The following is a 23,020-nucleotide window of genomic DNA, read 5'->3' on the forward strand; positions in this document are numbered from 1 at the left end:
CCAAATTTAGCCAGTGCACTGCATTTTGTAGATTTTTTTTAAACCTGCTATGTAATTAAGTATATTTCATAATACTTTGTAGGCCTAAATAGATATACTTATGTATTAAATGTAGGCCTATTCTAGCAGAGAGTTTGTCTTATGATACATCATACATTATTTATGGCTACTGTGATGTGTGATGATTTGATTTTTTTTATGTATCAGCCATAATTGTTCAGTCTGTGTATTTATTTCTGTTAAATGATTAAGGGTCAAGTATTTGACAGATTTATATGGTTATATACATCCTCATTAAGGTAAAAATTACTCAATTCCAGGGGACATATGTGACCCTGGACCATAAGTCATAAGTCGCACGGGTATATTTGTAGCAATAGCCAACAATACATTGTATGGGTCAAAATGATTGATTTCTCTTTTATGCCAAAAATCATAAGGATAATAAGTAAAGATCATGTTCCATGAAGGTATTTTGTAAATTTCCTACTGTAAATATATCAAAAAAATATTTTTGTGAGTGGGTATGCATTGCTAAGGACTTCATTTGGACAACATTAAAGGTGATTTTCTCAATATTTAGATTTTTTGCACCCTGAGTTTCCAGATTTTCGAATAGTTGTATCTTGACCAAATATTGTCCAAACAAACCATACATCAATGGAAAGCTTATTTATTCAGCTTTCAGATGGTGTATAAATCTCAATTTCAAAACATTGACCCTTATGACTGGTTTTGTAGCAATTGCATATTTGCTATCAGTCTCTGTCTCTCTCCCTCTATCCATTGGTTTTGAAACTTTTCCAATCATGAATTTACCTAAAACTTGTGCCGCCATGCGCTGTTATTTTCTTCAGGAAATGCAACTCTAGACTTACATAATATTAATGAAGTATTATAATATACTAAATTGCGAGGGAGACAGGCAGGCAAGAGAGAGAGTTGTTTATAATATAATATAATATAATATAATATAATATAATATGATATACATTTAGATAGAGCGCGAGAGAGATATCTGGCCGTAACTGGAGCGGTAACGGAACTGCTCTATTGTTCTCGTTAAATTCCTTTCCCCCGCGCTCTCGCGCATGCCAGTCTCCCGTTCTGTAGGAGAAGAGACAGGGAGGCTGATGCGTTCGCCTTGCTGCCCCTTACGCATTGGCTGAACGTAGATCTCTGGTGTTTTTTTACTTTATATTTTTAGCATCGGAGGTCGGACTCGTATTGCATCGCGCGTGGTAAAAGTGCAGTTCATCTGCAGTGCTGATGAGCGCTGAAGAACCGCAGTGTGTTGCGCTGTGAACGCTCGAGCTCAGCATATTGAACGTGTCCGCTAATACTGCGAATGATCTGAAGTAAACACACAGGTCTGTTTGCGGAGCGCTGGATATCTCATCTAGGCTTTCAGTGGCCCTCTTGTTAAGACGCTTTTTTTGGAAATGGCCAGTCCTGGAAACGATTCGGCTTCAAATGCCCAGCTGGATCAGGGTGAATCTGCAGACGCTACCCCTGAACCAGCGTTTCAAGAAGCTCAGAAATGGATCGAGGTGAGTCTGCTGCACATATATGCTCACAGAAGTAAAAGTAAACATTTCTTTCGCATCAATTTTAACATTTGCTTCGACACTCATATAGAGAGGTTACATTACGCTCTGAACAGCTTATAAATATTGCACCGTCACCTGTTGTGAGTGCGCGAGCGTGTGTATCGTGTTTGGTTACAACAGCGGGCAATGGAGCCCAACAGCGCGGGGATCATGTGCGCGGGATTCGGGTGCTGTAATCGGACTAGCGAGGCTTTGATGGCTCACCGAATTTTTCACTCACATGACAACCATCAGCCTGTTTAAATTTGTTGCCAGATTTTATACTGTAGGTTGCCTATCCAGTGGACTCTTTTCCAAACAAAGCAGGATTCATTATAAAGATGTGCAGAAACAGAAGGATACACTCATATTCTGCGAGCGGACACGCCCCCTTTCGCTAAGCGATTCCAGTTGTTGTGGGAGCCAAAAGACACGCCCCCTTGTCCTCTATAGACCACGCCCCTTTCCTAAGCGAAGGCAGTCGTCAAGGCAGCACATAGGCGCAATCAGCTTGTTTACAGAGCTTTTGTGGCATACAGCATTTATGTGGCCTTCGTTTTATTTGACCTGATTCACTGTCAAGTGTAACATGTGAATGCAGAACTACTTCATCCCCAGAGATGTTAAAGGTTTTAGATGTAGGTCTTGGTATTAATATTATGACCTATTTTAGGGGTCGTGGATTGGATAGGGAGCATCCTCGCGTCACTGATCTAGATTTGAGTTTGAGTCGTGTGCATTAGATCAGGGGTTTTCAATCTTTTTAGATGCCATTGACCCCCAAATATGATTATCCTAAAATTTAAAAGGAATCTTTACAATTTCTTGTATATAGACCCTGTTTATACTGTGATATATATATATATATATATATATATATATATATATATATATATATTTAGGGGTTAGGGTATATGTGTGTATATATATATATATATATATATATATATATATATATATATATATATATATATATATAATATATATAATATATATATATATACATATGTGGGCAAACTGCTGGCCCACAACCAAAACACATTTAAAAAGCATTTAAGTATTCAAATTTTAGATGTTTACTAAGATCCTTCTATTATCTATTGAATCCCACAATAATATTTAAAATATTAGTAAGCTTAATATATATAAATCATCTAAATTTATTGGGTACTTTCAACTGGGAGGTGGCTCTCCCAAACCCTAACCCCTAAATTTCAACTTGTGAAAATATTAAAATAATTTTATTAATTTTAATAGGGTGTTATTCCATAAAATTTAGTTTTCACTGTTTCAACTGTTCAGAACTGTGCTAGGTAACCATGTGCTGATTATCATCTTTGACCTAGGCTCAAAAGTTTCTTAAATTGTCACTACCGAAACATGTGGTGAAGTTTTGGTTGTGACATCATTGGTTTTTTTTGAGTGTTATTCGATAATTTTTTTTTCTGTGTACAACTGTTCAGAAGTGTGCTAGCTAACCATAAGCTGATTAGCATCTTTGAGCTCAAAAGTATCTAAAATTGTCACTACCGAAACAGTCATGACTGAAACATGTCATCATTGTTTTGGTAGTGACAAAAGGGAACACATAATCATTTATTTGGGGGAAATAAACAAAATTTTAGTACAGTTATGCAAATAATGTGAGCTAAAATTCTGTAATGTGATGATGTAGTGGCTACCAACACATTACTGTCACTACCGAAAATGTGCAGTCACGACCGAAACATGGGATGTTTTGTATATTCAAACTAATGAATCCTTAACTTTGAAATCAGTATGATAAACTTTATGCCTTTTACAAAGAAAGATTGGATTCAAAATATAACAAATCTCATAAATTACACTTGAAATATTGTTAAAATTGTAATTGTTATTGATTTACCTGTGAATTTTTTTTTAAAAAAATAGCAAAAAATATATTTACAAGGTAGATGTAAATAAAATCTTAATAGGTCAATGTAACCCTTCTTATTAAATTATTTATTATTGTGTTTCGGTAGTAACAAATTTGGGGAGAGGAATAATATTCCAAAACTTTCTAAAAGTACAATATGAGAATTATCTGCACAATTGCTAGAAATGTGTACCTTGAATATTATACAATTTGCATACATTCAAGACATTTTTTTCAAGAGTATATATATATATATAGATATATAGATAGATAGATAGATAGATATTATTTTGGAAATATTTAGTTTCTTTTGAGGTACATTATTGCATTTTTACTCAATTTTATTTGTTTATTTTAATCTTATTTTTTATTTATTATTTATTTATTGTAATGTTATTTTTATCAGATTTTTATTTTTACATTTTTCATACATTGGTTTTCTCTATACACTTCCTTATGCCCTTATTTTTGCTAAAAAAATTGGAACCATCAGTATTTCATTATTATAATGGAATTTACGTGTTTTTTGTGTGTGGAGTGTGTGTGATTTCACAAATCCCACCAAAACTGGTCATGCCATAATCCATTCACACTTTCTCTACTTTGCTTTGCTATCTGTGTCTATTTATCTGTCTGTCTTTCTGTTCATGTGTTTCACTGGTAGGCCTTTGTCATTCACAAGTTTTAGGACGATCAGTATAAATAGACAGGCTGAAATAGCCTAGCACCCTGCTGCTCGCAAATAGTTTTAACTGAATTGGCACAGAGAGAGACATGCTTCTTCTGACTCCTGCTAAAAATGCTTTTTCCTTAGTGAGTCATTGAAAGAGCTAGAACATTACAGACCAAAGCATATGGCAGACTGAAACATGAACAGCAGACTGCAGTACAAAGATACAGACATGGAGCTCTCTTGAGGCACATTCATAGATTGAGCCTTTATTTATTGGTCAACTGAGATTGGGTTCTTGATGGTCGGTGTCAGTATTTAGAAAGCATGTTGGCTGATGGACAAAATAATATTGATGTATAGGCTACATAATATAATCATGCCACAAGACAAAGATCACTTAAATCAAGCGAACATTTATTTTGTACAATATTCACAAAAATATTGATGATCCGTAAGAAATAAGAAAGTCATAGATAAATCAAACATTTTAAAATTTAGGTTTATAATGTATTTTCCAAGTTCTTAGAAATGTAATCTTTCTATTCATGTGGGTTTCATATGGTTTTGTTTAACTTTTATACCCCCAAAATTTTAAATTTAACTCTGTCATGCGGTGTAACCAATGTAACAAGCAATAAAAGTGAATTATGTGTAGAAGTTGTTGCTTTGTTATGAGAAAGAATGTCCTGAAAAATGAATTTCATTGTCATTCAGAGTAACCAATAGGTGTGTTCGACATCGGCTGCGGCTGGATGCAACCGATCGGTGAGAGTAGCCGCGTGCAGGCGGAGAGGAGCTGAAAACGGAGACGTGAAGTCGGACACTTTCTGCTTCTCGTAGTGACGCTCACGCTGCGTTTGCATACTTTATCACAGCTGAAGTGAAATAAATGCAATATTTGACTAATACACTGATGTGACATTTTTATTCAATACTTTATGTACTGCTGACAGCGTCTGTTTTTACAAGAATAAAGTTAAACATAAGCATATATATTATTTAAATACCAATGTAGTGGGGTTTACGTTTTTTATCAGTTTTATTTTGATAAACATGACACAATATAACATCGCAACTACATGAAAAGAGCTTTAGCTGTTATAAAAATTCAGATTTGAGAGCATTAGTGGAACTGAAGGCGTGACAATAAACACGAAACACACGTGATTGTTGTCATGCGGTGGATCCGGCCAATCATGAAACAGCTGTGTCGTCATCAGAGCTCGTGCAGCTCCTCTTGAGAAACTGCACTGGCTGACTCAGGCGGCTGATCTCGAATTGCTCTCGCGGTACTTTGAAGCCATATGTCACAGTCACATGGCATCGGCGCTGTCTCAAGTCGGACAAAATTTCTTACCGGCATGCACTGCTTCAAGTCAGCCGCCGATCGGTCTGTGCGGCGCTGCATCAAGTCGAACAAGCCTAATGTAAAGGGATCATTTTGGATCAAGTCGTGCGGTCAATATCATGTGACAGGATGTGACATCATTCAGACACCTGCACAGGACCACATGGTCATGAAGCAAAGTAACTAACTCTCTTTTAAGTATTTGAAAAATCCATGTTTTCACTTGCTCATACACATGTCCTGAAACATCAGATCATTCAGTACAGCCGCTATAAAACATGGAAAATGTTGTAATATTTTAAAGTGTAGTAACTAGCTAGCTAGCTAGATATCAGCCTGTTAGCATTGTTTGAAAATATCGTCATTCGGTAAAACCGAAATTTTGGTTAAACAGAATGACTTTTTTGGTGACAAATTTTGTCCATCTTGTAAAACATGACAAAAGCAGTATTAATTGACCACATAATCTCATTGTTAACACTTAATAAAACTTCGAAATTATGTCTCCATTATGTTTTTTTACACTTTTAAAAACCTTATTTGTCAATGACCCATGTATGTATGTATGGATTTATTTATTCAAATGTTAATTAATGTGAATTGAAGTATATTTTTCAAATGGAAAGTATTATTATGTGATTTATAAAAATTATTTAAAAGATTTATTAAAAACTTAATGACCATGACAAACAGTCAAGAGGGTTTTCAGTGTGTTCCTCTTAATGATATAATTTTCTGTTTTTTTCCCCCCTGCATGTTGGTTGCACCACATGACTTTGATTTGGTGGCTAAATGTTTTCCGTAATAGTTTATTATTATTAAATAATTTATAGTAATTTGACACTTCTTATGAGTATGTTAGGATTGTTTTCAGTCAGAGTATTGTATGTCCTGCAGTCTTTGTTTTGAGGAGATAGTAACTCTCATAGGGCTCATAGGTGTGTGCTGGATGGGCCACGTGACACAACGGAAATTGTATGAGGAAACACTCCCAGTGCACCTGTCAGTGGCTAGAGACGGACAGCAGCAACCACATCACATTACAGAAAGTCCTTCTCTGCCTTGGCCTATCATATTTCAAGAACCCTAGAGTTCCTCTCCCTTTGGCTATCAGGTTTCAGAGCACTTCTGTCTTTCTCTGCCTGTTTCTTTCCATCCTACCACTGGAGCGCCACTGTCATAGAGTCACCATGGAGACCATATAGTCCATGTCTTGTTGAATGTTTTTCAACTTGTGGTCCACTTTGAGTGCATTTAGAGCATCTTTCTGGCAGATCAAGAGTATGAGGCCAAGTGTGTGTGAGTGAAAGAGCTGCTACATTTGAGTACAGATGGCTCTGTCATATGACCTCATAAAGCCAGCTGTCACAGCTGTGCAGTCACACACAGACATACGGATTAAATGATACAGCTTACACAGTGAGAGAGATTTGGGAGGCAGACGTAGGCTGTCTACACAATTCACATTCATTTAATACAGTCCTCTCAGGAACACAGGGACTGAAATCACAGACTAAATATGAGCTCTCCATGATTCCATTGGCTATGGTTTGCTTTCAAGTATTCAGGATCACCACACTATAAGCCAAATGACCTTCAGTCCAACTGTTTCTGTGAGTAAAATCAGGGTTGCCAACCTTTGAGTTCAGCTTGGAGTGAGTATTAGGGAGGGGGGTGTATTAACACAAAGTACATGATTTGATTCACAAGTTTGCAGTTCGATTTCGATCTTCGTATCAATTAATTTAGATGGATGGATGGATAGATAGATGGATAGATAAATGGATAACTAACTAGTAATAAAGAGAAAGTAAGGATCAGTTCACATGCGCTCCTGCTTCGCTTGAACTGAGGTGCTACAGCGACCTGTCACGCCACATTAAGAACGCCCAAATGGTACAAACCCGATTCCAAAAAAGTTGGGACACTGTACAAATTGTGAATAAAAAAGGAATGCAATAATTTACAAATCTCATAAACTTATATTTTTATTCACAATAGAATATAGATAACATATCAGATGTTGAAAGTGAGACATTTTGAAATGTCATGCCAAATATTGGCTCATTTTGGATTTCATGAGAGCTACACATTCCAAAAAAGTTGGGACAGGTAGCAATAAGAGGCCGGAAAAGTTAAATGTACATATCAGGAACAGCTGGAGGACCAGTTTGCAACTTATTAGGTCAATTGGCAACATGATTGGGTATAAAAAGTGCCTCTCAGAGTGGCAGTGTCTCTAGGAAGTCAAGATGGGCAGAGGATCACCAATTCCCCCAATGCTGCGGCGAAAAATAGCGGAGCAATATCAGAAAGGAGTTTCTCAGAGAAAAATTGCAAAGAGTTTTGAAGTTATCATCATCTACAGTGCATAATATCATCCAAAGATTCAGAGAATCTGGAACAATCTCTGTGCGTAAGGGTCAAGGCCGGAAAACCATACTGGATGCCCGTGATCTTCGGGCCCTTAGACGGCACTGCATCACATACAGGAATTCTACTGTAATGAAATCACAACATGGGCTCAGGAATACTTCCAGAAAACATTGTCGGTGAACACAATCCACCGTGCCATTCGCCGTTGCCGGCTAAAACTCTAGGTCAAAAAAGAAGCCATATCTAAACAAGATCCAGAAGCGCAGATGTTTTCTCTGGGCCAAGGCTCATTTAAAATGGACTGTGGCAAAGTGGAAAACTGTTCTTTGGTCAGACGAATCAAAATTTGAAGTTCTTTTTGGAAAACTGGGACGCCATGTCATCCGGACTAAAGAGGACAAGGACAACCCAAGTTGTTATCAGCGCTCAGTTCAGAAGCCTGCATCTCTGATGGTATGGGGTTGCATGAGTGCGTGTGGCATGGGCAGCTTACACATCTGGAAAGGCACCATCAATGCTGAAAGGTATATCCAAGTTCTAGAGCAACATTTGCTCCCATCCAGACGTCATCTCTTAGGGAAGACCTTGCATTTTCCAACATTACAATGCCAGACCACATACTGCATCAATTACAACATCATGGCTGCGTAGAAGAAGGATCCGGGTACTGAAATGGCCAGCCTGCAGTCCAGATCTTTCACCCGTAGAAAACATTTGGCGCATCATAAAGAGGAAGATGCGACAAAGAAGACCTAAGACAGTTGAGTCAAGTCAAGTCAAGTCACCTTTATTTATATAGCGCTTTTTACAATGTAGATTGTGTCAAAGCAGCTTTACATTGATAACTGGTACATTATTTGGCTGCACAGCAGCTCTTAAAAGAATAGTGTCAATGCAGGCAGATCAAAGCACTGTTGAATATCAAATGTCAAGTCAAATGTCAAGTGTCCCCAACTAAGCAAGCCAAAGGCGACAGCGGCAAGGAACCCAAACTCCATCAGGTGACATCAGGTGGCAGACAAGTGGCAAATAGATGTTTAAATGGAGAAAAAAAAAACCTTGGGAGAAACCAGGCTTAGTCGGGGGGCCAGTTCTCCTCTGGCCAACAGTGCTTTGTTACGATTCAGGTAGCTATCATAAGTCCGACAGGATCGCAACATTCAAAGTATTTATTCCAGTTCCATCCAATTGAGGATTGTATTCATCACGGCTGTTGAGGAACTGTGTCGTGGCTGTCGTGTCGATGAGGCCCTCAGAGTGGATGATCTAGTTGACTCAATCTCTGCTGATACTTCAGGGCTGCGTTGTGGTCGTGTCAAGGCGCAGGTCCTTGGTCTCACCTGGATACGGCCCGGATCCGGTTGACTACGGTGAACCTCGGGATAACCAGAAAGACTAATATTAGCGTAGATGCCATTCTTCTTCTGATGTAACGAGTACATCAGGTGTTATATGTTGAGCAACTAGAAGCCTGTATTAGACAAGAATGGGACAACATTCCTATTCCTAAACTTGAGCAACTTGTCTCCTCAGTCCCCAGACGTTTGCAGACTGTTATAAAAAGAAGAGGGGATACCACACAGTGGTAAACATGGCCTTGTCCCAACTTTTTTGAGATGTGTTGATGCCATAAAATTTAAAATCAACTTGTTTTTCCCTTAAAATGATACATTTTCTCAGTTTAAACATTTGATATGTCATCTATGTTGTATTCTGAATAAAATATTGAAATTTTTAACTTCCACATCATTGCATTCCTTTTTTATTCACAATTTGTACAGTGTCCCAACTTTTTTGGAATCGGGTTTGTATTTATTGTTGGCATTTCTTAACAAAACTTACAAAATTTGAAAGTTAAGGCTTTGTTTCATATCAGACGTAATCTGCTCTGTCTTGTTTGTCAGTGAATTGTCCGTGTCCTCTTTGCTCCGTGATGTTTTTTCACAGCGTGAGAATATGGATGTGTGGCATGAGAACAGTGTCAATTGCGTGACTGAATGTGTGAGATTTTGCAGCCCTGGTAAAATCCACTCTACTCACAAAGACTGGGAGCTGTTCAGAATCAGTTCTGTGCTTTGCAGCACTATTAAAGGGGACCTATTATACCCCCTTTTTTTTTTTTTTTTTTTTTACAAGATGTAAAATAAGTCTCTGATGTCCCCAAAGTGTCTATGTGAGGTTTTAGTTCAAAACACCCCACAGATCATTTTTATAGCATGTTAAAATTGCCACTTTTGGGGGTGAGCAAAAACACACAGTTTTTGTGTGTGTCCCTTTAAATGCAAATGAGATGGTGCTCACTGCCCCCTTTCAAGAAGAGGGCAGAGCTTCAAGTGTTCATTCTCTGGTAGGGCTGCGCAATTAATCAAATTTCTAATCGCGATTACGATTACGGATGCCACAATTTCGTAATCGTTCAAAGGCACGATTACAAGGAAAAATATCCACTTACATTATTCTGCGTGTTTAAGAGGTGTGTTATAAGCATGTCACGTTGTGAGAGGTGAATCACGACTACTTCAGAATGTAAAAGGTCTAACCCAGCATAAAAGGAGCTACCAGTGATGTAGGTGTACGCTGACATGTCGAACGCACGCGAAACACCAGCACCCGGCATTTTTAAAAAGCCGTGTACACAGCCTATATATTTACTCCACGAACTAACTCTACAAACATGGAAAATAGTGAAAGATGGACCTCTCAACCGTTACACTAAGGAGAAAATCCAGGGCGACTTTGAGCAGACAAAGCAAAACATGATTATGTATTTCTGCTAAGCTAGCGACATTGGGCATCAACCACATGGCAAAAGCTAATACTTTTTCATATACTGTCTACTTTCTTTGTATAACAGTTCTATCTAATGACGTATTAGACAGGACTGTGAAACAGATTGTAAACTAATGAAGACTGAAGCCGTGTCTCATTACGAAGGCTGCATCCTCCGGAGGTCGCATTTGAAGGCTGCATACGTCATTGAGGCTCATTTAAGAAAAATAACCGTTGGATTGCAAAGTAAGAAAGAAAATACAGTATTTTACACCTCACGAAGAATAACCACAAATTTTATTATGGTTACTTTTCTTAAATAAGACATCCTTGAGAATGCGAGCACTGTGTGCCTAGGATCTGTGTCTGAACTGTTCTCAGCCGTCAAAATAAAAGTAACAACAACAAGCGCAGTTTACGTCACTTCAGGCCCTAGGGGAACATTAGTTCTCGGGAAACCACACTGGTGGCAAAAGCCCCTATTATTATACAATGCATATGTTGACATTTTTTTATTTAAAGTAGAAACCAAACCAATATATAGTTGACGTTTAAGGTTTAATGCTATAGAAAAACAATAAAAAAATTTACATAAAAATATGGCATGCATTTGCTTCAAACAATGGTATAAAGCTATTCAATACATCATTCAATGTAAATTGTGATAATTGTAATTACAATTTCAAGGGAATAATTGACAATTATGTTTTTTGTCATAATCGTGCAGCCCTATTCTCTGGCATACCAACAACAACAAAACAGGACAATCTCACGCACTGAAAATGTCAGAAACTGTCAGTAGCGGTCTTCAGTCTTATATGTTCGAACCGGAGTTGGACAATGATGGAGAGATTCAAGAAGTGACAACATGTAGAATGCAACAGTTCGTTTCTGAATGGTTACTTGATGAATTTTTGTAGCTGATGTGGAGTTAACTATCTTTAAGTCATCAAGTAGCATGTTCCATTGTGATAATCTATAAACCGCTGTACAGGTGCTTGTGTAGGAGCTGTTGTAAGATGCCTACAGAGCCAGAGAATATATGCTGCATGGAGATAGAACAGGTATAGTTTAGTTTAATTATGGTTATAACTTATGTTTTCATCTTATTTTTATGATATGCTATTGAATTTGTTTTTCATACTGTATTGCAATAAAGGTGAAAAGACATTGTACAACTCCAGCTGTTACAGCGAGGATACAGAAATGGCAGACTCTGTGCTTCTCGCTCAGGGTTGTGTCTATGCTATTGGGACAGATCGTAACTGGCTGTGGGCGGTCATTGTAGGGGGGAATCTGAATCAGCTCGTTTGAAGGGAATTTATGGGAATTATAAAAAAAATGAGTGAGCAGATTTTTACCATTATATGCTGGTCGTTCTCACACACTGCTGACACACATCAGTGTTCAAACACCAAAGTGAATTTTGCATAATTGATCCCCTTTGACAAAATAAACTATCTAATTGTAACTGAACTGCCTTGAGATGACATCACTTGGTGTGACGCTTCTATAGTTATACAGGGCTCAAGGCAAAACATTATGAGGGCGCCATTGGCTCCTAAAATGATACAGTTTGGAACCAAATGAATTGTTTGGTTGGTAAAGTTTAGATCACTAAAGGTAGTTGTTCTGAAGTGCTTGCCATGATGAAAAGACATTTAATATATACTGTTCAAAAGTTTGGGGTCAGTAAAATTCTAAACATTATGAAGACATTTATAATGTCACAAAAGATTTCTATTTCAAATAAATGGTGTTCTTTTTTTCCTATCAAAGAATCCTAAAAAAATAATCTATCATGGTTTCAACAAAAATGTTAAGCAGCAATGTTTTTAACATTGACAATAATAAGAAATGTTTTCTGAGCATCAAATCAGCATATTAGAATGATTTCTGATTTGACTGGAGCAATGGCTGCTGAAAATCCAGCTTTGCCATCACATAAATTACATTTTAGATGTAGTTTTATTTAGTATTAATTTGCAGTCTTCCAATTTGATGCTGTTACTGGTATTTGTGTCATAAGAATATTTACATCTGTTTCGTTGGTAAAAAGAATATTTACGTCTGTTTCGTTGGTAAAAAAAAAAAAAAGTGTTGATTATGGTTCCAACATGTCACCCACACAAAGCAGAATCAGAAATACCCGAAAAATGATTCATGGTTCAGCGAGGGAGTCAATTGGAAACTCAGTAACAGCTCTCTATAAACAATTCACTGACCGAGTGAGTCAGTGATTCAAAATGCTAACTCAAACAAGTTCGAGTCTGTTTCATGAATCTTTTTGACATTGACTGTATAACAACTTGATATCTGACAAAATAGTGTTAAATATTAAATTATTGTCACCCATTGTTTAATTTTTGATGCATTTATGAGCATTTTAGTCACAAATTCAGCTGTAACTCTGGTCATGTTTGTGTTACGGTACCTTACCAGGATTGTTTCTGGTTTGTACTGGCTTCTGATTAGCTTTTGATGAAGACCCATTAATCCAATGCTCTTATATCTCATCTCTAACACAATTGCTCATGTTGTGTAAACGAGTCTTTTAGCTTATGTAAAGAAATTCAGTTCTTTCCAGCATCAAAAGCTTTCCAGCTTCACCACCCACCCTTGAGAGCAAACACAATCCTCATGTATTTTGCAATCATTTAAACGCAGTGTTATATAACACTGCTTTTACTCATCTTGGAAAAAGCAGTCTTCAATCTGCAAGAGTCCATGGAACATTTAGCATAACTCCCATAATTCAATGCTGCTCTATATAGGAGAGGAGAAGAGATATATAATGATATAGCAGGAATAGGATGAGTTTTATGCTATTCTGAATTTGGCCACAGACAGTATGTGTGGCTGTCTGTCTTTGTGTGTGAGTATGTGTGTGGTAGTTTTGGCTTCTGACCTCAAAAGGTTTTTTTCTGCTGGTGTGGCTAAATTTTGATAGCAGTTGTATTGGTCTGGGTCTTTTTCTTTATGCACTGATAAGTTATATTTTTATGGGAAACACCAAAAGCTAAACAAAACAAAACTGGGCTTCCCAGTGTGGACAATGTGGCACAAGCCACTGTTATATCGCAAAGCGGGTTTGTTTGCCAAATTGACCAATGAGTATTGCACAGCGTGATCCATTTGAATTCAACACAGAATTCTTTATTTCAGACCTCAGTGCATACTCAAAATTGCTTTAACAATGTTAAACATTGTAAACAACAGGAGAAAGCTGTACCATGAGCAGACTTAAATTAGGAGGCTTTTCGATCCACACATTTACTGTAGTAGCACAAACTGTATTTATGTTTTTTGTTTGCAAGAGTTTTATGAAAGAAACTCAGTCCCACTATCAGAATATTTTTTTTCCAGCTGTATAAACATTTTACATATGTTTTGTTTAATATCAGTAAATGTATATCCGCATCCCAATGTAAAGTCATGACATGTTTTACTGCCAAATGCATCTTTATGGCAGAAAAATATGCAATATTATCATTTTAAAGCACTCCCCATCCCCAGAGCCCTACGTCTACATTATGACTCGACAACAAAACTGCACTGAGATGGATTAATAGAGAAATGAATCACAACACCTCAGTCTTCCAGAGAGGAACGAGTCTATATTAACAAAAGAAGTGTGTGTATATTGATGTGCATGTATTTTCACGCACTTCAGCTAGTCTTGAGGTGGTTATCGCATAGTGTCTAAGCAACCAATTAGCCGAGTGATTATTAACATGTGAATGAACACACAAACAGTGAGAGATTGGCTGACATAGAAAAACACGTGCACATACACGCACTTCTAGGATCTGAGGGAAAGATGCTCTGAGAATAAGGTAGAGCGGTGGAAAATATCTTTCAGTGAAAATTGAGCTTCTGCCGGTGGCTGTTATAAATCAGGAGTTATTAAAATTTTCTTGGCCCACAACCCATAAGACATTTTATCCAAAATGTTATCAGATAATTTCTTTACTCTGTATCATTAAATAAATTCTTAAAGGTATCATTGTTCTTTCACAGATTTAAAAATGAACATTTTAATTAAAACTTAACATCTGAACATGAACATTAGCGAGAGTAGATGATAAAAAATGTTTAAACTGATAATACATCCAGCTTGTACTGGAATGAAATATTGCTTAATGTGATGTTTTGAGCTGTGTTTCCTGTTACCCTTACAAAATTGTACTTAGCTAACCATAGTTTCTGCCAAAAATACCATAGTTGCTACAGTTATTGCTCCTACAATAAAACTGTGGTAACCTGGTATTCACCACAATGAAAATGTATTCTGGAAGGTTTTAACAGAATGAATTCAATGTTTTTCTGTAGACCTAGTAACAGTAATTGCAGTAACTGTGGTATTTTGGTAGAAACTATGGTTGCCATGCGGTTGTGGGATGGATTATAGAAAACATTTTTTCTGACTAAACAGTCCCAACACATACTTGTGTGAATAATAGTTCCTACAGAACATAATAAATTCATGGAATTAATGTGAAGGGATGAATTTTCTCTTATTCACATAGCATTGTGCTGATTTGTGGGTGTTTGGTGCCTCTGCCCCTGTCCCACATACACATGTCATTTGCTTGGTTATTTTAAAATGCTCCAGTCACCCACATTCTGTCCATCTAAATATAGGCTAACTACAGCTGTTCAGTTCTTTTTAATACTTGTGTGTGTGTGTGTGTTTGTGTGTCTGTATGTGTCCATCCCTCTGTAAATGACTGTCCTGACATTGACAACCTTGGCTAACTTTACACACTTCCAGTTCCCTGTTTATGTGTCCTTCTCTCTAAGCAGAGATTGACATTTACATTTTTCTTTAGGAGCACTAATTTTTGCCCCTAGCAAAGTCAAAAAAGGTTTTTTCCTAATTAATGTGAACATATATTTTGATATTAATTCTCCAAACATGTCTAACAACAATACAAAATGTCTGTGGAGCATTTTGTTTCATATAAGACTTGCTCGAGACGCCGATGCATCTCGAACAAGCCTATTATCAGTTAACCCTGCTCATGAATATTAATTACATTTTATGACATTCACCCAGTAGCAGAAGCTTATTGGCTAAAAGAAAGGCAGGTGTTGTTACTGGGCATTAATAAGATGGTGAATTAACTAATTCTTGTATGGCTGATGAATATTTATCATGACTATAAGTTAACTGATTAAATGAAGGTGTAAGGATTATGTTCTGTTTATGCTTTTATTGTGTTCAGTTTCTGTTTGCCTGTTTTCCTTTGACCCAGTTTCCCCATGTGTTACATTGATTCATCCTATTCACCTGTTCCTCGTTAATTAACTCATTAGTTCCCTCGTTTAGTTCAGGTATAAGGTTAAATAGTCCTGAAAAAAATAGTCACACTTGTATTTTTTACGGTCAAAAGCTACCGCATTGGAAATGAATGGGAGACGAATTTCATCTAGTGGAAACGTTTGGTACTGCGCCCAAACAAAATCTTTGAGATGTCAAACCTCAAATTTGGAGCACAACATGTTTAGATTTATGGCTTTGATTTTAACACAGTTTTAAAGTAAAACATGTTTTGGAAAATATATATTTCATATAAAATTTAAAACCTTAAAATTCTGTCATTTTTGACCGTCACGCGAGCAGCACTAGGTTTCATACAGCTTGATGGAAAGCATTAACAAGCAGCCAATATTAGTGTGAAAGGTAATCTGCATATGAAGTTTGAGTTATTAGTGTTTTTATTTCAATATATTTAAGTTTTGATCAGTACTTTTGCACATTGGCACACAATAATTTTCACTCGCAAAATCTGGTGAGGGTCAGATTCCAATGAGCAAATGGATAAAAGAGCATAACATTTTTAAATCCGCTTTTGCCCACATATTATCCGTTGTTCTTTTACAGCTTTTAATTTTGCCAGAGTAGTGCTGAGAGAGAGAGAGAGTGCTTTTTAATCCTGTGTGTGTCGTTGTCTGGACGGATGAGTTGGAGTTGTCTATTTCAAACAGCCCTAGTCAGGTGGCCTATTTTCAGATGTATTTTAAGACAGTATGTCCTGAGAGACATCATCCCTTGTCTGTTTCTGCCTCAGTGAGAGTAGCCCTGCTTTCTGCTGCTGAGGCTGTTGCTTAGGTGATTATAAGCAGGAATAGCGCCTGTATAGTGCTATTTTGGTCTGTGTTGTGTGTTGGGGCTTAATGATGATGTCATGGGGCAAATTCTCAAGCAAACTTTTTATAGTCTTAATCATGAAAATGTGTTAATAAATGTCTTTTAAATTACATATTGCATATTACATTATATTTGCATTGCATATCACATTATTACCTATTATACTTCCCTTTTTTAGTTTGTTAGCCTTGGTTTAGCAAGCTAACAACTTAGCATTAAGCTAACTGGTTAGAAAGAGCTGTTCACGAATATGAAGCTACATTTTAAGGTATTAAAGAATTGGGATAGGATTCTGGGAGTGGACAGGATCTTGCATGACATTGATGTCCCACAAGCCATTTTTTTCAGCTGATTTTCATACCCAAGTAATTTACATTGTTTGTTTCAGAACGAGTGTTATTTTAGTATTATACACTGTTATCGTATTTATTGATGTTTTGAATTAGCTTTGATTTTTATATTTCCAGTTTCAGTTTGTTTTAATCCTTTTGTTGTGGGATTTTATTTTTTCTATATATATTTTTATATAGCTTTTTATTTCAGTTTTACTTTTAGTAATTTTAGTGCTTAATTTAGAAGTTAAAGGGATAGTTCACCCAAAAATGAAAATTCTGTCATCATTTACTCCCCCTCAAGTTTTTCCAAACCTGTATAAATTTCTTTGTTCTGCTGTACACAAAGGAAGATATTTGGAAGAATGTTTAACCAAACAGATCTTGCCCCCCATTTAATACCATAGTAGGAAAAAAAAATACTATTACTCTGTGCACAGCAGAACAAAGAAATTTATACAGGTTTGGAACAACTTGAGGGTGAGTAAATGAATTTTCATTTTTGGGTGAACCATCCCTTTAACATATTTATTTCAGTTTAAGGCAGGTTTTTCTACACTTAAATGACTATGGAACAAAAAACACAATCACACATTCACATCTAGACCATGAATTACATACTAATTCAGTACAATTATGTTAGTGTTAGTGTGGTACTCCTTTTCTTATTTCAGTGAGCTTTAAATTGGCTACCAAAATAAGGCATTTCAATAAGTGAGTGTGACAGACTGACAAAAGAGAGCACAATCTCAGTAAAAAACTATTGGTAAGTGAGATATCCTCTATCAAAATCAAATTGCTTTGAGTCAGCTACTGGGACGCTGCTTTGAGCAGCTCACTGTTTTTGGCTCCAGTGTATGGCATGTTAGCCATTATGGTGAAATGTAGCCTCTTACGCAACTGCACTGTAGGGGAGCTGTTCGTGGGGGTATTTTGACTGGACTGTCACCAGCAGGTGTGTGTGTGTGTGTGTGTGTGTGTGTTTGCGAGCCTGGCGTCAAGGTAACGGAACTGCTTGTCTGCCACCAGAAGCTTTTTTGGTTCTTCCTAAAGTGTTGCTATCATTCAGCTCTCTCTCTCTGCATAGCTATAGACCTTATGCGCCTGAGAAACAAGCGTGCAGCTATCTTTAGAATTTTGTCTTTGAACTTCCATTTTTGTGGTAGCTCTGTATATTTCTATGGCGTTGCTGTCGTAGAAGTGGATTTACTTATTGTAGAGATAACGAAAGTTATCATGGACATTGTAATGTTTGAAATAGATGTCATATCAAATGTCAGTAGACCAGGAAGTTTTTAAAATGAGCAGTTCATTCATAAATCCGTAAGATCTTACCTTCATGCTGTGGAAAAACAAACCGGAAGACAAAACACAACGAGTGCAGCGCTGAAAAGGGGCGGGGCTACATACAGTCTATAACCTGTGAATGAATTAGGACAGTATGTGTATGCAGGTACTGTCATATGGCCTCCTCAGTGTCAAAAGCAGTTTCAGGAATTAACTTTTTTTATCAGTAGGGGACGATCTTAAAATTATATTTTAAATAGTAAACCACTGATTGAAATATCAGCAATAAATTCTCTTTTTAAGCACCTACTTTCACAACCTTAAGCATAAAGATAGTAAGAAAACTGTCAACCCTGTTATGACCATCAACAATGTTACCTTTCTTAAGACATAATTATATCCCAACATGTATTAAAACGTAGTAATTGTGCTTGAGATGTCACGGTGCAATTTATTAACAATAAAACATATTATTGTTTAAAACCTTTAAAAAAAAAAAGTACCTTAAAATCACCTTATCAAACTGGAATATGCTTCAAATGTTTCAAAATTACCTTTTCAATTAATTATACAGCTCTACAGTTATGGTAGATGTTCATGTAATTTATATTTAAAGTTATGGACCTGTTGAAGTGATTTCTTCATGTTCAGGGATTAATTTCTGACTAGTGTTGTCAAAAGTACCGGTAGCCTACTTCGGTACCAAGTCGGTACTGAAATTTTGAAAATGTGACGATACCAGCATTTCTGTAGTACCGGTAAGTACCGACAATCCGGGTATATTCGGTACCCACTGATAGGGCTGTGCCAGTATTTACTTGAATATGACACGATTGAAGCACAAAGCTTTGTTTACAAAAGAAATAATAGGTTAGAAATTAAATGTGACATCGCAGCCATGGAAACATTTTGGTTCATGCCGAATGAGAGAGGTACGTGAGTCCATACATTTAAGCTTTGTATTCTGTTTTGCGAATCACGATCTGGTCACCCGATTATCAGAGAATTTAACAATATTTTATTAGTTATTTCAATGAACGTGGAATCTCTGTTTCTTTTCCCAAATCTTCACTCACGCAGGGGATTATAACGTTTCTTCCTTTGGTTCGCTTTTAGGCCTATTATAGGCTATTCGCATTCTTTACTGTGGTAAAGTAGAAAAAACACCGTAGGACAGGAACCTTTTTGCTTGCACGTCAGTTTCTATTACAAGTAACACAGTTTGTGCTTATTATTAGACTTTATAAGGCGCGTTAAGTTTATTTGTATAGCGCGTTTCACACACGCTGGTGATTTTTACTTTCGCTTTTTTTCTGGCAGCGCTAAATCAAATAGCCTGAATGTGTGAAGATAAAACTCGCTCTTCAGACCTTTTACAACAAGTGTTAGTTCCTTGTAACATCAGGAGATAACATGAAGATATTATTAAAGCGAAATGGTCTCTTTCCTGCTCGTGTCCCACATCCCTCTCAAAGAGCAGAGCAGTAGGATATATGACGCATCTTTGTGTAGAAATAAAAAACGAATGTTTTTTTTTTTTTTTTTTTGAATAATATTTAACTTTCTTATTATTTAGGTTACCATTATTTACCGATATTTATTTAATAGTTTTACAGGCTGTATTGTGTCGTTTCATTGAAGGAATAGCTAAAATAAACACGCATATTATATTTCAAATTTTTATTTGATTGAGGTATATATACACACACAAACATACACACACGCTCCAAATATTTATATGTATGATTACCATATTTAATATATTTTTAAAATAGGCTATATAAAATAGTAAAATAGTTCCAACAGATTTTGCTGTGGTACCGAAATTGGTACCAAGAACCGTAAAATTTTTATGGTATTGGTACCGACTACTGGAATTTTGGTACCGTGACAACACTATTTCTGACTCAGATCCACTGTAATATTTAGTGCGTTGGAGCAGTTTGCTTGAAAACTAGCTTACCGCTAAGTTAGTGTGTGTGTGTGTGTGTGTGTGTGTGTGTGAGTGATCCTGGTAAACCTTACATTTTGGGGACAAAATGTCCCCACAAAAATGGCAATACTAGAAGTCTTTGACCTTGTGGGGACATTTTTTGGTCCCCATGAGAAAAACAGCTAATAAATCATACTGTTTTTTTTTTTTTTTTTAATGTAAACTTTTTCTGTGATGGGTACGTTTAATATATAGAATATACAGTTTGTACAGTGTGTGTGTGTGTGTGTGTAATGAAGAGAGTGTAAAGATATAAGGCAGAAGATAAATGTGAGTCTTTCTGACAGTTAAAGACAGCTGCAAAGGATTTCTCAAAGATCTGTGTGTGATTGGGAGATGCCTGCATGTGTGCAAATGGGTACGTGTGTCTGTGTCCTAAATCACTTCTTATTCCCTATATAATGTACTATACCATTGCACTACTGTTTTTGTAGTGCTGTCTAGATTTTAGAGAAGATTTTATTCTTTATATAATTCACTTTAACTCTGCATAAAGTTTGATATATACTGTTCAAACATGATACTGATCAGTTTAATGCATCCTTGCTGAATAAAATTATTAATTGCATTTAAAAAAGAAATCTTACTGACCCCAGAATATGTGACAGCTTCAGAGTCAGTGTCTGAATTTAGTCGTTGATTTTCATTCACTCTTTTCCTATATAGTGAGCAATAAGGCATTTGACACATAGGAGGTGAATAAGTGACCGAGTGATTTTGGACACAGCATGTGTGATGATAGGTAATTCAGTGACCCATATTACATTGCTAGTGCCATTAGCCCTTAGCATAGTTAGCAACAGCTGCAAAAATACACCAATAAATCTTTCACAGAACACCATCAGAAGATGTTTTCATGTTTTTAACAGAAAAAGTTACAGTTTTATTGGGGAGCATAAAGGCCATGTTTCTGATATTAATGTAGACTAATTAACAAATAATTTGGCCAAATACCACTCGAAAGTAAAAACTTGAGTTCTTAAATGATATTACATGATCAGATTGCACAATCTTGAGGTCATTTCTTACTGTTTTAAATTAATTGAGCTTAAATTCAATTTTAAATGATTCTTTGTGCCATTTTGTGCACATTTTAGTTTTTTGAGACCATTTTCCACTCTCTTGCTGACCTTTAGAATTAAATGGGCCTCTTTCCTATGTAAAATGAGCAACAGCACACAGACTGTAGCGTTGCTTATCTGTAAATAACAGCCTTTTTGCAAAGCACAACAATCTATGCTGAAGAACACAGCACACACTCTTAAAGTCACCATGAAATTGAAACTGACCATTCTTATTTTTTATGGAATATAATATGGATATACGTCATAATAGGGAAGAAAAGACAATTGCAAGTTCCGCTTTCATGTCGATTTTAAGATCTGAATGAAATGATTGGGAATTGTTTTGGCATTCTTCACAAGCTTATGCAGAGCAACATGTGCTACACACAGCTGGAACAGCACAAGGTTTGGCAAATTCTAATGGTGTTTAGGAATAATAGCATCTATCCGGGTTTCTCCTCATTACCTCAGTGTCACTGGGTGGGCCAAATTTCTGATTACCCAATAGCTGTCATATACATTGTTTTGTTTAGGCAAAGATCTAAGCAAATTTAATTCCTCATGTTATGACCCCTTTAATCTTCATAATGAAAATCATAATCACCTCTTCATTTTAGTCATTATCTAATATGGAACATATTAATATATAATAATATTTGGAATGAATGAAGAGAACAGAGAGAGAGAAAGGAATGAAATGTGAGGAGTGATGCATCTGGTTAGCAGATATTGGGTTATTCAGAAGAGAAGTACAGTGCTCATGTTTATAGTGCTGTGTAATGCTGTGGCTTCCCTTCTTAGCAGCAGTTGAAGGACAATGGACAATGAGTGACCTCATACTGATTTACAGGTCAGCTGTTTCCTGCTCCGAGAAAAACTGTGTGTAAAGGTTTAGGGGTTAACAGGTTTATGGGTAGTTGTGTGCGTGTTTGCAGATTTTGCCTTTATTCCAGCATACTTTGCATCATTGAAAATAATCTTTAATAATCTCAACTACTTGGTCGTGTACTTGGCCTCTTGGCAATATAGAGCAAATTAATGTTCTTTTTTTTACACACACATGTTTGGTGTGTGTGAATTTGTTAAGTAAGGACAGGTTATGTAATACTAGTTTAGTAGTTTACTTGTGTACACATACTCCACACACTGTATATAAACACTAAACATGTAAAAAACATGCACGTACATACATATTTATACACTCTGACTGATCCACACACGTTGTGCATCAAGAATGTGTCAAGAATTGCCCTAATAATTACCAGACATGCTTCTCTGGAAAAAAGCAGCTGTTGTTCTTTGTAAAACCAATTTTGTTCTTTAAACTTGGCTGTGTGAAGACACACAAACACACACACACTAGGTTCCATGTTTTATGGGGACTTTCCATAGACATAATGATGTCTATTATGTCCAATGAAATAATGATTTATACTGTACAAACTGTATATTCTATCCCCTAACCCTAAACCTACCCATCACAGAAAACTTTCTGCATTTTACATTTTCAAAAAACTTAATTTCATGTGATTTATAAG

The 23,020-nt window shown here is 36.4% G+C and overlaps 1 protein-coding gene across 9 annotated transcripts in view; it reads left to right on the top strand.

Annotated features, from left to right (window-relative positions):
• The first annotated feature begins 1,059 nt into the window (after positions 1 to 1,059).
• Positions 1,060 to 23,020, top strand: part of limch1a (LIM and calponin homology domains 1a) — a 63,763-nt gene continuing 41,802 nt past the window's right edge. For 3 of the 9 annotated variants that reach the window (XM_051898983.1, XM_051899015.1, XM_051898992.1), the window contains exon 1: positions 1,061 to 1,550. In XM_051898983.1, coding sequence (XP_051754943.1) covers positions 1,443 to 1,550 — 108 coding nt within the window. In that variant the 5' untranslated portion in view covers positions 1,061 to 1,442. Of the gene's footprint in view, positions 1,551 to 23,020 lie in introns of all 9 variants that reach the window. The other 6 variants (XM_051898997.1, XM_051899023.1, XM_051899042.1 and 3 more) reach the window with 4 other exon arrangements.

This window comes from Ctenopharyngodon idella, chromosome 1, assembly GCF_019924925.1.
Source record: "Ctenopharyngodon idella isolate HZGC_01 chromosome 1, HZGC01, whole genome shotgun sequence".
NCBI classification, from domain to species: Eukaryota; Metazoa; Chordata; class Actinopteri; order Cypriniformes; family Xenocyprididae; genus Ctenopharyngodon; species Ctenopharyngodon idella.